Source organism: Nerophis lumbriciformis, linkage group LG08 (assembly GCF_033978685.3).
Source record: "Nerophis lumbriciformis linkage group LG08, RoL_Nlum_v2.1, whole genome shotgun sequence".
In the NCBI taxonomy this organism is placed as follows: Eukaryota; Metazoa; Chordata; class Actinopteri; order Syngnathiformes; family Syngnathidae; genus Nerophis; species Nerophis lumbriciformis.
In genome coordinates, this window is record NC_084555.2 from 48,574,111 (window position 1) to 48,590,000 (window position 15,890).

The window sequence follows — 15,890 nt, forward strand, 5'->3', positions numbered from 1 at the left end:
CATCAACATGTAAGAATAACACCATCAACATGTAAGAATAACACCATCAAACATGTAAGAATAACACCATCACACATGTAAGAATAATACCATCAACATGTAAGAATAACACCATCAACATGTTAGAATAACACCATCAACATGTAAGAATAACACCATCACACATGTAAGAATAATACCATCAACATGTAAGAATAACACCATCAACATGTAAGAATAACACCATCACACATGTAAAAATAACACCATCAACATGTAAGAATAACACCATCAACATGTAAGAATAACACCATCACACATGTAAAAATAACACCATCAACATGTAAGAATAACACCATCAACATCTAAAAATAACACCATCAACATGTACGAATAACACCATCAACATGTAAAAATAACACCATCAACATGTAAGAATAACACCATCAACATGTAAGAATAACACCATCAACATGTAAGAATAACACCATCAACATGTAAAAATAACACCATCAACATGTAAGGATAACACCATCAACATGTAAGAATAACACCATCAACATGTAAAAATAACACCATCAACATGTAAGAATAACACATCTACATGTAAGAATAACACCATCAACATGCAAGAATAACACCATCACACATGTAAAAATAACACCATCAACATGTAAGAATAACACCATCACACATGTAAGAATAACACCATCAACATGTATGAATAACACCATCAACATGTAGGAATAACACCATCAAACATGTAAGAATAACACCATCACACATGTAAGAATAACACCATCAACATGTAAAAATAACACATCAACATGAAAGAATAACACCATCACACATGTAAGAATAACACCATCAACATGTAAGAATAACACCATCAACATGTAAAAATAACACATCAACATGAAAGAATAACACCATCAACATGTAAGAATAACACCATCAACATGTAAAAATAACACATCAACATGAAAGAATAACACCATCAACATGTAAGAATAACACCATCAACATGTAAAAATAACACATCAACATGAAAGAATAACACCATCAACATGTAAGAATAACACCATCAACATGTAAGAATAACACCATCAACATGTAAGAATAACACCATCAACATGTAAGAATAACACCATCAACATGTAAGGATAACACCATCAACATGTAAGAATAACATCATCAACATGTAAGAATAACACCATCACACATGTAAAAATAACACCATCAACATGTAAGAATAACACCATCAACATGTAAGGATAACACCATCAACATGTAAGAATAACATCATCAACATGTAAGAATAACACCATCACACATGTAAAAATAACACCATCAACATGTAAGGATAACACCATCAACATGTAAGAATAACATCATCAACATGTAAGAATAACACCATCACACATGTAAAAATAACACCATCAACATGTAAGAATAACACCATCAACATGTAAGAATAACACCATCAACATGTAAGAATAACATCATCAACATGTAAGAATAACACCATCAACATGTAAGAATAACACCATCAACATGTAAAAATAACACATCAACATGAAAGAATAACACCATCACACATGTAAGAATAACACCATCAACATGTAAGAATAACACCATCAACATGTAAAAATAACACATCAACATGAAAGAATAACACCATCAACATGTAAGAATAACACCATCAACATGTAAAAATAACACATCAACATGAAAGAATAACACCATCAACATGTAAGAATAACACCATCAACATGTAAAAATAACACATCAACATGAAAGAATAACACCATCAACATGTAAGAATAACACCATCAACATGTAAGAATAACACCATCAACATGTAAGAATAACACCATCAACATGTAAGAATAACACCATCAACATGTAAGGATAACACCATCAACATGTAAGAATAACATCATCAACATGTAAGAATAACACCATCACACATGTAAAAATAACACCATCAACATGTAAGAATAACACCATCAACATGTAAGAATAACACCATCAACATGTAAGAATAACATCATCAACATGTAAGAATAACACCATCAACATGTAAGAATAACACCATCAACATGTAAAAATAACACCATCAACATGTAAGAATAACACCATCAACATGTAAAAATAACACCATCAACATGAAAGAATAACACCATCAACATGAAAGAATAGCACCATCAACATGTAAGAATAACACCATCCCTAACCCTAACCCTAACGGTTAGGGTTAGGGTTAGAGTGAAGGTTAGGCATGGTGTTAATCATCAAACATGGTGCCAACATTTTACTGTGAAATTGCAGTTTTTTTTATTTACAGTAAAAAAAAAAGAAGTACATTTTACAGTAAAATTCTGGCAACTGAGCTGCCTTTTTCTTTTTACCATAAAAGCATCAGGAGTGTTTTTCCATTTACAGTAATATACACTACATGTACAGTAATATACACTACATTTACAGTCATATACACTACATTTACAGTAATATACACTACATGTACAGTTATATACACTACATTTACAGTAATATACACTACATGTAGTTATATACACTACATTTACAGTATTATACACTACATATACAGTAATATACACTACATTTACAGTAATACACACTACATGTACATTCATATACACTACATGTACAGTAATATATACTATATTTACAGTAATATACACTACATGTACAGTCATATACACTACATTTACAGTAATATACACTACATGTACAGTAATATATACTACATTTACAGTAATATACACTACATGTACAATCATATACACTACATTTACAGTAATATACACTACATGTACAGTCATATACACTACATTTACAGTAATATACACTACATTTACAGTAATATACACTACATTTACAGTTATATACACTACATGTACAGTAATATACACTACATGTACAGTTATATACACTACATGTACAGTAATATACACTACATTTACAGTAATATATACTACATTTACAATAATATACACTACATTTACAGTAATATACACTACATGTACAGTAATATACACTACATTTACAGTAAAATACACTTCATTTTGAGGTGACATTATTGCAACTTACCATATATTTCTTTTACATTTTACTTTAAAAAAATCTACTAATAAAATGCATAAAAAATGGTGTAATAATAGTATTGACTGTTAGAATCGTCCCTCAGGGGCCAAACATAAGTGCCATGTGGCCCTCAGTGACACCTCTGCACTCCAGCCACCTTTTACAATACACACCCTGAATAGTAAATAGCACGTTTTATCAAATCTGAAAGTCTACACTTCCATTCAAAGGTGATTTTTGACATTTATTTCACATTCGTAAAGTATCGTTCTTTCTTGTTTTTATAAGGCCACTCAAAGTCGGTTGAAGCCAAACAAGCGCAGTGGCGGCGTGTCGCCTTTAGGGGGCAGTCAAGTCCAGGTCAGACTCGTGCAAGGAGGATGTAATACAAGACTGCAGCACGGTAAAAAGAGCGTACCTGTAGGAGGTGAAGTTGTCATAGGAACCCACGGTGTAGTGTCTGAACAGTCGCTTGGTGCGGTCCTCTCGCGTCTCTGCACACATGATTACACTGTACTTAGTCATCAACATGTTCAATGGCAGGGCGAATTATGATTACACTGTACTTAGTCATCAACATGTTCAATGGCAGGGCAACTTATGTTTACACTGTACTTAGTCATCGACATGTTCAATGGCAGGGCCACTTATGATTACAGTGTACTTAGTCATCAACATGTTCAATGGCAGGGCGAATTATGATTACACTGTACTTAGTCATCAACATGTTCAATGGCAGGGCGAATTATGATTACACTGTACTTAGTCATCAACATGTTCAATGGCAGGGCGAATTATGATTACACTGTACTTAGTCATCAACATGTTCAATGGCAGGGCGAATTATGATTACACTGTACTTAGTCATCAACCACCACTAAAATGTGGGACTTGGTTGGAGGACCACCGCTAAAATGTGGGACTTGCCGTGGCTGGTTGGAGGACCACCACTAAAATGTGGGTCTTGCGGTGGCTGGTTGGAGGACCACCACTAAAATGTGGGACTTGCGGTGGCTGGTTGGAGGACCACCACTAAAATGTGGGACTTGTGGTTGCTGGTTGGAGGACTACCACTAAAATGTGGGACTTGCGGTGGATGGTTGGAGAACCACCACTAAAATGTGGGACTTGCGGCGGCTGGTTGGAGGACCACCACTAAAATGTGGGTCTTGCGGGGGCTGGTTGGAGGATCACCACTAAAATGTGGGTCTTGCGGGGGCTGGTTGGAGGACCACCACTAAAATGTGGGTCTTGCGGTGGCTGGTTGGAGGACCACCACTAAAATGTGGGACTTGCCGTGGCTGGTTGGAGGACCACCACTAAAATGTGGGTCTTGCGGTGGCTGGTTGGAGGACCACCACTAAAATGTGGGACTTGCGGTGGCTGGTTGGAGGACCACCACTAAAATGTGGGTCTTGCGGTGGCTGGTTGGAGGGCCACCACTAAAATGTGGGATTTGCGTTGGCTGGTTGGAGGACCACCACTAAAATGTGGGATTTGCGTTGGCTGGTTGGAGGACCACCGCTAAAATGTGGGTCTTGCGGTGGCTGGTTGGAGGACCACCACTAAAATGTGGGTCTTGCGGTGGCTGGTTGGAGGACCACTACTAAAATGTGGGACTTGCGGCGGCTGGTTGAAGGAACACCCCCAAATGTGGGTCTTGCCGTGGCTGGTTGGAGGACCACCACTAAAACGTAGGACTTGCGGTGGCTGGTTGGAGGACCACCACTAAAACGTGAGACTTGTGGTGGCTGGTTGGAGGACCACCCCTAAAAGGCCACTCTCAGCCAAGTGTACATAACATTGTGTCCCTCCCCCCTCATTGCGACACTGCCGCAGCATCGCTGATGTTTATGCATTCCGAGGGAGTGCAGACACATTCCACAACTTCTTAATGGCCGGGCTAAAAATAGGCGACCCGGCCTGACGCGGCTGATTCATGCGGCGTGAGTCACTGGAGTGTGGCGCCGTGGGGACGGAGTAAATGAGCACAAAGAGAAAGCTTGTTCAAGTTGCTTTTTCCATCAGCCAGAGAAATGATTACGCTCCTGAAGGCTGCAGGTAGAGTGGTGAAAAATGAAGGCACGGCCGCTTCTTTCCTATTGGTGGACAGCAGGATGGAGGGCGGGCTCTGATCCCAGCAGATTGCAGCCCAGAGATTGACCGAGAACTCGGTGAAAATGAGTGGCCTGCAGCTATTTTGCAGCCGTCATTAGGAAGTTGGGTCCTCTGTTAGCACGTGCAAACCATGAAGGCCTCGTACGGGCTGGTGGCGAGAGCACGTGACCGGAGGCACGTATTGAGGCCATGACGCCATGTTTGATGAGTCTAAATAACACATCACTCCTAATGAGTCCCATCAATACATTTGCTCTGCACCCTCATCTTCTCCACCAGCTTCCTCACACCCTCTTCTTTTCACCCCCACTCTCTCAGCCACCATTTTTCACCCCCTCATCCCGCCTTCTTTCCTCTTTTTTCACCCCCACTCTCTTAGCAGACATTTTTCACCCCTGCACAGCGCTCACCGAAGATAAATGGGAGCTCGGAGGGCAACTTTCAATGTGAAGTGGCATTGAACTTCCTGCACTTTTAGAAAAAGTCATTCCATCTTTTGATTTCCTGCCTCCTTTTCACAATAAAAGTAGAAGGATGAGTGAAAGAAAGGAAGTTAAGTCATCCAACTTGGACATATTGATTAGTGTGTGTGTGTCAACGTGTGTAATGTGACACATTCAGATGACTCAGTCAGGTGACTCATTCAGGTGACACAGTCAGGTGACACAGTCAGGTGACACATTCAGGTGACACAGTCAGGTGACACATTCAGGTGACTCAGTCAGGTGACTCAGTCAGGTGACACATTCAGATGACTCAGTCAGGTGACTCATTCAGGTGACACAGTCAGGTGACACAGTCAGGTGACACATTCAGGTGACTCAGTCAGGTGACTCAGTCAGGTGACACAATCAGGTGACACATTCAGGTGACTCAGTCAGGTGACACAATCAGGTGACACATTCAGGTGACTCAGTCAGGTGACACAGTCAGGCGACACATTCAGGTGACTCAGTAAGGTGACTCAGTCAGGTGACTCAGTCAGGCGACTCAGTCAGGTGACTCAGCCAGGTGACTCAGTCAGGTGACACAATCAGGTGACACATTCAGGTGACTCAGTCAGGTGACACAGTCAGGCGACACATTCAGGTGACTCAGTAAGGTGACTCAGTCAGGTGACTCAGTCAGGCGACTCAGTCAGGTGACTCAGTCAGGCGACTCAGTCAGGTGACTCAGCCAGGTGACTCAGTCAGGCGACTCAGTCAGGTGACTCAGCCAGGTGACTCAGTCAGGTGACACAGTCAGGTGACACATTCAGGTGACACAGTCAGGTGACACATTCAGGTGACACAGTCAGGTGACACATTCAGGTGACTCAGTCAGGTGACTCAGCCAGGCGACTCAGTGAGGTAACTCAGTCAGGTGACTCAGTCAGGTGACTCAGTCAGGTGACACAATCAGGTGACACATTCAGGTGACTCAGTCAGGTGACACAATCAGGTGACACATTCAGGTGACTCAGTCAGGTGACACAGTCAGGCGACACATTCAGGTGACTCAGTAAGGTGACTCAGTCAGGTGACTCAGTCAGGCGACTCAGTCAGGTGACTCAGCCAGGTGACTCAGTCAGGTGACACAATCAGGTGACACATTCAGGTGACTCAGTCAGGTGACACAGTCAGGCGACACATTCAGGTGACTCAGTAAGGTGACTCAGTCAGGTGACTCAGTCAGGCGACTCAGTCAGGTGACTCAGTCAGGCGACTCAGTCAGGTGACTCAGCCAGGTGACTCAGTCAGGCGACTCAGTCAGGTGACTCAGCCAGGTGACTCAGTCAGGTGACACAGTCAGGTGACACATTCAGGTGACACAGTCAGGTGACACATTCAGGTGACACAGTCAGGTGACACATTCAGGTGACTCAGTCAGGTGACTCAGCCAGGCGACTCAGTGAGGTAACTCAGTCAGGTGACTCAGTCAGGTGACTCAGTCAGGTGAAAAAGAAGCATCTTACCGAGCCGGGGGTCAAACTGCCTAATCTGAACTTCTTCCACACAGTCGGCAGGAAACCATCCCGTCCTCCCTTTGACGCTGCCTTCCCAGAAGCCTCCTTCTCCTATGCTCAGCACTGCAACACACACAAACATTTCCATGGTAAAACTGCCAGCGTTTGCTCATGGGCGGCAGAAGAAGGGCAGGAAATGACAGGAGTCAGCAGGCGGGGGAGGGGCCACAATATTAGGCACAGTAGCACACGTGTTCCTGGGATTCATTCAACACCGTCAGTTCAGCGCATTGTGCTTGGGGAAGAAAGTACAACATGCACAAAGCCCGAGACTTCAGGTGTAATTTCTGCCAAATGTGCGTCAACTAAGTCAAGAAAAGGATATGAATACTTATAGACATTTTGTTTGTTTTAATACATTTGCAAACATGTTTGAAATCACCTTTCACATGGTCATTATGGGGAATTGTGTGTAGAATTTTGAGGACAACAATGAATTTACTCCATTTTGGAAGAAGGCTGCAACAACACAATGTGGCAAAAGTGAACACTTTCAGGATACTAAACACAATGAGTCCAAAGAGAGGTGGTGACACTACTCTACTACACTACTGTATTTAATGTAGTCATTATGGTGGTACTTAATGAATACTTAGGTCTACTACACTTCTGTATTTAATGTAGTCATTATGGTGGTACTTAATGAATACTTAGGTCTACTACACTACTGTATTTAATGTAGTCATTATGGTGGTACTTAATAAATACTTAGGTCTACTACACTACTGTGTTTAATGTCATTATGGTGGTACTTAAAGAATACTTAGGTCTACTACACTACTGTATTTAATGTTGTCATTATGGTGGTACTTAATGAATACTTAGGTCTACTACACTACTGTATTTAATGTTGTCATTATGGTGGTACTTAATGAATACTTAGGTCTACTACACTACTGTATTTAATGTTGTCATTATGGTGGTACTTAATGAATACTTAGGTCTACTACACTACTGTATTTTAATGTCATTATGGTGGTACTTAATGAATACTTAGGTCTACTACACTACTGTATTTAATGTTGTCATTATGGTGGTACTTAATGAATACTTAGGTCTACTACACTACTGTATTTAATGTTGTCATTATGGTGGTACTTAATGAATACTTAGGTCTACTACACTACTGTATTTTAATGTCATTATGGTGGTACTTAATGAATACTTAGGTCTACTATACTACTGTATTTAATGTAGTCATTATGGTGGTACTTAAGGAATACTTAGGTCTACTACACTACTGAATTTAATGTTGTCATTATGGTGGTACTTAATGAATACTTAGGTCTACTACACTACTGTATTTTAATGTCATTATGGTGGTACTTAATGAATACTTAGGTCTACTATACTACTGTATTTAATGTAGTCATTATGGTGGTACTTAAGGAATACTTAGGTCTACTACACTACTGAATTTAATGTTGTCATTATGGTGGTACTTAATGAATACTTAGGTCTACTACACTACTGTATTTTAATGTCATTATGGTGGTACTTAATGAATACTTAGGTCTACTACACTACTGTGTTTAATGTCATTATGTTGGTACTTAATGAATACTTAGGTCTACTACACTACTGTATTTAATGTTGTCATTATGGTGGTACTTAATGAATACTTAGGTCTATTACTCTACTGTATTTTAATGTTGTCATTATGGTGGTACTTAATGAATACTTGGGTCTACTACACTACTGTATTTAATGTAGTCATTATGGTGGTACTTAATGAATACTTAGGTCTACTACACTACTGAATTTAATGTTGTCATTATGGTGGTACTTAATGAATACTTAGGTCTACTACACTACTGTATTTAATGTAGTCATTATGGTGGTACTTAATGAATACTTAGGTCTACTACACTACTGTATTTAATGTAGTCATTATGGTGGTACTTAATGAATACTTAGGTCTACTACACTACTGTATTTAATGTCATTATGGTGGTACTTAATGAATACTTAGGTCTACTACACTACTGTATTTAATGTCGTCATGGTGGTACTTAATGAATACTTAGGTCTACTACACTACTGTATTTAATGTAGTCATTATGGTGGTACTTAATGAATACTTAGGTCTACTACACTACTGAATTTAATGTTGTCATTATGGTGGTACTTAATGAATACTTAGGTCTACTACACTACTGTATTTAATGTAGTCATTATGGTGGTACTTAATGAATACTTAGGTCTACTACACTACTGTATTTAATGTTGTCATTATGGTGGTACTTAATGAATACTTAGGTCTACTACACTACTGTATTTAATGTAGTCATTATGGTGGTACTTAATGAATACTTAGGTCTACTACACTACTGTATTTAATGTAATTATGGTGGTACTTAATGAATACTTAGGTCTACTACACTATTGTATTTAATGTAGTCATTATGGTGGTACTTAATGAATACTTAGGTCTACTACACTACTGTATTTTAATGTCATTATGGTGGTACTTAATGAATACTTAGGTCTACTATACTACTGTATTTAATGTAGTCATTATGGTGGTACTTAAGGAATACTTAGGTCTACTACACTACTGAATTTAATGTTGTCATTATGGTGGTACTTAATGAATACTTAGGTCTACTACACTACTGTATTTTAATGTCATTATGGTGGTACTTAATGAATACTTAGGTCTACTATACTACTGTATTTAATGTAGTCATTATGGTGGTACTTAAGGAATACTTAGGTCTACTACACTACTGAATTTAATGTTGTCATTATGGTGGTACTTAATGAATACTTAGGTCTACTACACTACTGTATTTTAATGTCATTATGGTGGTACTTAATGAATACTTAGGTCTACTACACTACTGTGTTTAATGTCATTATGTTGGTACTTAATGAATACTTAGGTCTACTACACTACTGTATTTAATGTTGTCATTATGGTGGTACTTAATGAATACTTAGGTCTATTACTCTACTGTATTTTAATGTTGTCATTATGGTGGTACTTAATGAATACTTGGGTCTACTACACTACTGTATTTAATGTAGTCATTATGGTGGTACTTAATGAATACTTAGGTCTACTACACTACTGAATTTAATGTTGTCATTATGGTGGTACTTAATGAATACTTAGGTCTACTACACTACTGTATTTAATGTAGTCATTATGGTGGTACTTAATGAATACTTAGGTCTACTACACTACTGTATTTAATGTAGTCATTATGGTGGTACTTAATGAATACTTAGGTCTACTACACTACTGTATTTAATGTCATTATGGTGGTACTTAATGAATACTTAGGTCTACTACACTACTGTATTTAATGTCGTCATGGTGGTACTTAATGAATACTTAGGTCTACTACACTACTGTATTTAATGTAGTCATTATGGTGGTACTTAATGAATACTTAGGTCTACTACACTACTGAATTTAATGTTGTCATTATGGTGGTACTTAATGAATACTTAGGTCTACTACACTACTGTATTTAATGTAGTCATTATGGTGGTACTTAATGAATACTTAGGTCTACTACACTACTGTATTTAATGTTGTCATTATGGTGGTACTTAATGAATACTTAGGTCTACTACACTACTGTATTTAATGTAGTCATTATGGTGGTACTTAATGAATACTTAGGTCTACTACACTACTGTATTTAATGTAATTATGGTGGTACTTAATGAATACTTAGGTCTACTACACTATTGTATTTAATGTAGTCATTATGGTGGTACTTAATGAATACTTAGGTCTACTACACTACTGTATTTTAATGTCATTATGGTGGTACTTAATGAATACTTAGGTCTACTATACTACTGTATTTAATGTAGTCATTATGGTGGTACTTAAGGAATACTTAGGTCTACTACACTACTGAATTTAATGTTGTCATTATGGTGGTACTTAATGAATACTTAGGTCTACTACACTACTGTATTTTAATGTCATTATGGTGGTACTTAATGAATACTTAGGTCTACTATACTACTGTATTTAATGTAGTCATTATGGTGGTACTTAAGGAATACTTAGGTCTACTACACTACTGAATTTAATGTTGTCATTATGGTGGTACTTAATGAATACTTAGGTCTACTACACTACTGTATTTTAATGTCATTATGGTGGTACTTAATGAATACTTAGGTCTACTACACTACTGTGTTTAATGTCATTATGTTGGTACTTAATGAATACTTAGGTCTACTACACTACTGTATTTAATGTTGTCATTATGGTGGTACTTAATGAATACTTAGGTCTATTACTCTACTGTATTTTAATGTTGTCATTATGGTGGTACTTAATGAATACTTGGGTCTACTACACTACTGTATTTAATGTAGTCATTATGGTGGTACTTAATGAATACTTAGGTCTACTACACTACTGAATTTAATGTTGTCATTATGGTGGTACTTAATGAATACTTAGGTCTACTACACTACTGTATTTAATGTAGTCATTATGGTGGTACTTAATGAATACTTAGGTCTACTACACTACTGTATTTAATGTAGTCATTATGGTGGTACTTAATGAATACTTAGGTCTACTACACTACTGTATTTAATGTCATTATGGTGGTACTTAATGAATACTTAGGTCTACTACACTACTGTATTTAATGTCGTCATGGTGGTACTTAATGAATACTTAGGTCTACTACACTACTGTATTTAATGTAGTCATTATGGTGGTACTTAATGAATACTTAGGTCTACTACACTACTGAATTTAATGTTGTCATTATGGTGGTACTTAATGAATACTTAGGTCTACTACACTACTGTATTTAATGTAGTCATTATGGTGGTACTTAATGAATACTTAGGTCTACTACACTACTGTATTTAATGTTGTCATTATGGTGGTACTTAATGAATACTTAGGTCTACTACACTACTGTATTTAATGTAGTCATTATGGTGGTACTTAATGAATACTTAGGTCTACTACACTACTGTATTTAATGTAATTATGGTGGTACTTAATGAATACTTAGGTCTACTACACTATTGTATTTAATGTAGTCATTATGGTGGTACTGTGTAACGAGTACAATTATTATCATGGAGGTGAACCAAAAATATATCTTCTAAGTTCCTTTGTGGTAATGAGTAGTACAAGTCTAGTTGATATTGAAGCTCCCTGCAGGACTGAACCAACACACTCATTCCTACAACACTCATCCATTACCTCAGCAAGGTAGCACACACACACACACACACACACACACACACACACACACACACACACACACACACACACACACACACACACACACACACACACACACACACACACACACACACACACACACAAGTGCACCGTTGCCTGAGTGAGCCCTCCTTCTACATGGTTGCTAGGAGACGGGAGTATGATGCTGCAGACAGCTCACTAGATGATGCAGTCTATTTCCACGGCGTGGTGATGCGAGCCGAGGGCAGCGCGCACACACACACACACACACACACACACACACACACACACACACACACACACACACACACACACACACACACACACACACACACACACACACACACACACACACACACACACACACACACACACACCACTCAATTAGTGAGAAGAACGTCAGCGTTGGACGACATGTCATCCATTCAATCGTGTCCTGAGGACCAACACAACATCGAATAATCACCAGGAGATGGAATGTTCTGCCCTGAAAAACTAACATGCATGACCACGGTGTGTTGGTTGGCACACACACACACACACACACACACACACACACACACACACACACACACACACACACACACACACACACATGCCATTTTGTAATTGATGCCAGTAAATGTTCTTTTTCCACACAGCTGCCTTGTTTACACAAATGTCCTGCAGACAGTGTTAGATATTTATATTATATTTATATTAAATGTATTTTATATTATATTATATTTGTATTAGAGTTGTATTTGCTGTAAAGCTGTGTGTGTTTATGGGGGCCACAAAGATGTGTGTCATAAACCTTGTCTTTTTTCTATTTTAAATATATATATATATATAATTTTTTATTTTTAACATTTATTTTTTATTTTTTTTGTAATTTATAAATAATATATTGATAAAAAATGTGCACATTTGCACAAGACATAAACTCAACAACACCCGCCAGGAGAAGGCGAAGAGATGTGGACAAGCGGTAGACAACGGATGTATGAGTAGTAGATTTTTGTAAAAAGCTTTTATAATTGTAAAGGACAATGTTTTATCAACTGATTGCAATAATGTAAATTTGTTTTAACTATTAAATGAACCAAAAATATGACTTATTTTATCTTTGTGTAAATATTGGACACAGTGTGTTGTCAAGCTTATGAGATGTAATGCAAGTGTAAGCCACTGTGACACTATTGTTCTTTTTTTTTTTTTTTTATAAATGTCTAATGATAATGTCAATGAGGGATTTTTAATCACTGCTATGTTGAAATTGTAACTAATATTGATACTGTTGTTGATAATATTCATTTTTGTTTCACTACTTTTGGTTTGTTCTGTGTCGTGTTTGTGTCTCCTCTCAATTGCTCTGTTTATTGCAGTTCTGAGTGTTGCTGGGTCGGGTTTGGCTTTGGAATTGGATTGCATTGTTATGGTATTGCTTTGGTTGGATTGATTAATTAAAAAAAAAAATAATAATAATAATAATTTTTGAATAAAAAAAAAAAAATCGATTTAAAAAAAGAGAATCGATTCTGAATCGCACAAAGTGAGAATCGCGATTCGAATTTGAATCTATTTTCCCCCACACCCCTAGTATATAAGGTATATAAGGCGTATAAGGTGTATAATGTGAATAAGGTATGTAAGGTATATAAGGTGTATAAGGTATATAAGGTGTATAAGGTATATAAGGAGGCCACAACAGACATGTGTGGTGTCTATCTGCACAGACATGTGGTGTCTACCTGCACAGACATGTGGTGTCTACCTGCACAGACATGTGGTGTCCAACACAGATGTGACTGTAGAAGGTTCATGTCAGTCAAAGTCATTTGAGGTGAAGCCAGCCTGCAAGCTGAGTGCACACCAATACGTTTACTTTGTCTCTCCACAACAACAACAACATCAACAACACCTCACTCTGCAAGACAATCAACACCTCACACGTCACACTGAGAGCTCCACTGTCACACCCACTCATCATCACAGTATCACTTTATGATGTTGCACAGTATCACTTTATGATCTTGCACAGTGTCACTTTATGATGTTGTACAGTATCACTTTATGATCTTGCACAGTATCACTTTATGATCTTGCACAGTATCACTTTATGATCTTGCACAGTGTCACTTTATGATCTTGCACAGTATCACTTTATGATGTTGTACAGTATCACTTTATGATCTTGCACAGTATCACTTTATGATGTTGTACAGTATCACTTTATGATCTTGCACAGTATCACTTTATGATCTTGTACAGTATCACTTTATGATCTTGCACAGTATCACTTTATGATGCTGTACAGTATCACTTTATGATCTTGCACAGTATCACTTTATGATATTGCACAGTATCACTTTATGATGTTGCACAGTATCACTTTATGATCTTTTACAGTATCACTTTATGATGTTGCACAGTATCACTATGATCTTGCACAATATCACTTTATGATCTTGCACAGTATCACTTTATGATCTTGCACAGTATCACTTTATGATGTTGCACAGTATCACTTAATGATCTTGCACAGTATAACTTTATGATCTTGCACAGTATCACTTTATGATCTTGCACAGTATCACTTTATGATTTTGTGCAGTATCACTTTATGATGTTGCACAGTATCACTTTATGATCTTGCACAGTATCACGTTATGATGTCATACTGTATCACTTTTTGATCTTGTACAGTATCACTTTATGATCTTGTACAGTATCACTTTATGATGTTGCGCAGTATCACTTTATGATCTTGCACAGTATCACTTTATGATGTTGCACAGTATCACTTTATGATCTTGCACAGTATCACTTTATGATCTTGCACAGTATCACTTTCTTATCTCGCACAGTATCACTTTATGATGTTGCACACTATCACTTTATGATATTGTACAGTATCACTTTATGATCTTGCACAGTATCACTTTATGGTCTTGCACAGTATCACTTTATGATGTTGCACAATATCACTTTATGATGTTGCACAGTATCACTTTATGATGTTGCAGTATCACTTAATGATCTTGCACAGTATAACTTTATGATCTTGCACAGTATCACTGTATGATCTTGCACAGTATCACTTTATGATTTTGTGCAGTATCACTTTATGATGTTGCACAGTATCACTTAATGATCTTGCACAGTATAACTTTATGATCTTGCACAGTATCACTTTATGATCTTGCACAGTATCACTTTATGATTTTGTGCAGTATCACTTTATGATGTTGCACAGTATCACTTTATGATCTTGCACAGTATCACGTTATGATGTCATACTGTATCACTTTTTGATCTTGTACAGTATCACTTTATGATCTTGTACAGTATCACTTTATGATCTTGCACAGTATCACTTTATGATGTTGCACAGTATCATTTTATGATCTTGCACAGTATCACTTTATGATCTTGCACAGTATCACTTTATGATATTGCACATTATCACTTTATGATCTTGCACAGTATCACTTT

The 15,890-nt window shown here is 37.5% G+C and overlaps 1 protein-coding gene across 1 annotated transcript in view; it reads right to left on the minus strand.

The window, feature by feature from the left end:
• shank3a (SH3 and multiple ankyrin repeat domains 3a) overlaps window positions 1-15,890 on the minus strand; it is a 336,974-nt gene that overhangs the window by 66,012 nt on the left and 255,072 nt on the right. Inside the window, 2 exon segments of the mRNA XM_072913723.1 lie at window positions 3,506-3,581; window positions 7,160-7,273. Coding sequence (XP_072769824.1) covers window positions 3,506-3,581; window positions 7,160-7,273 — 190 coding nt within the window.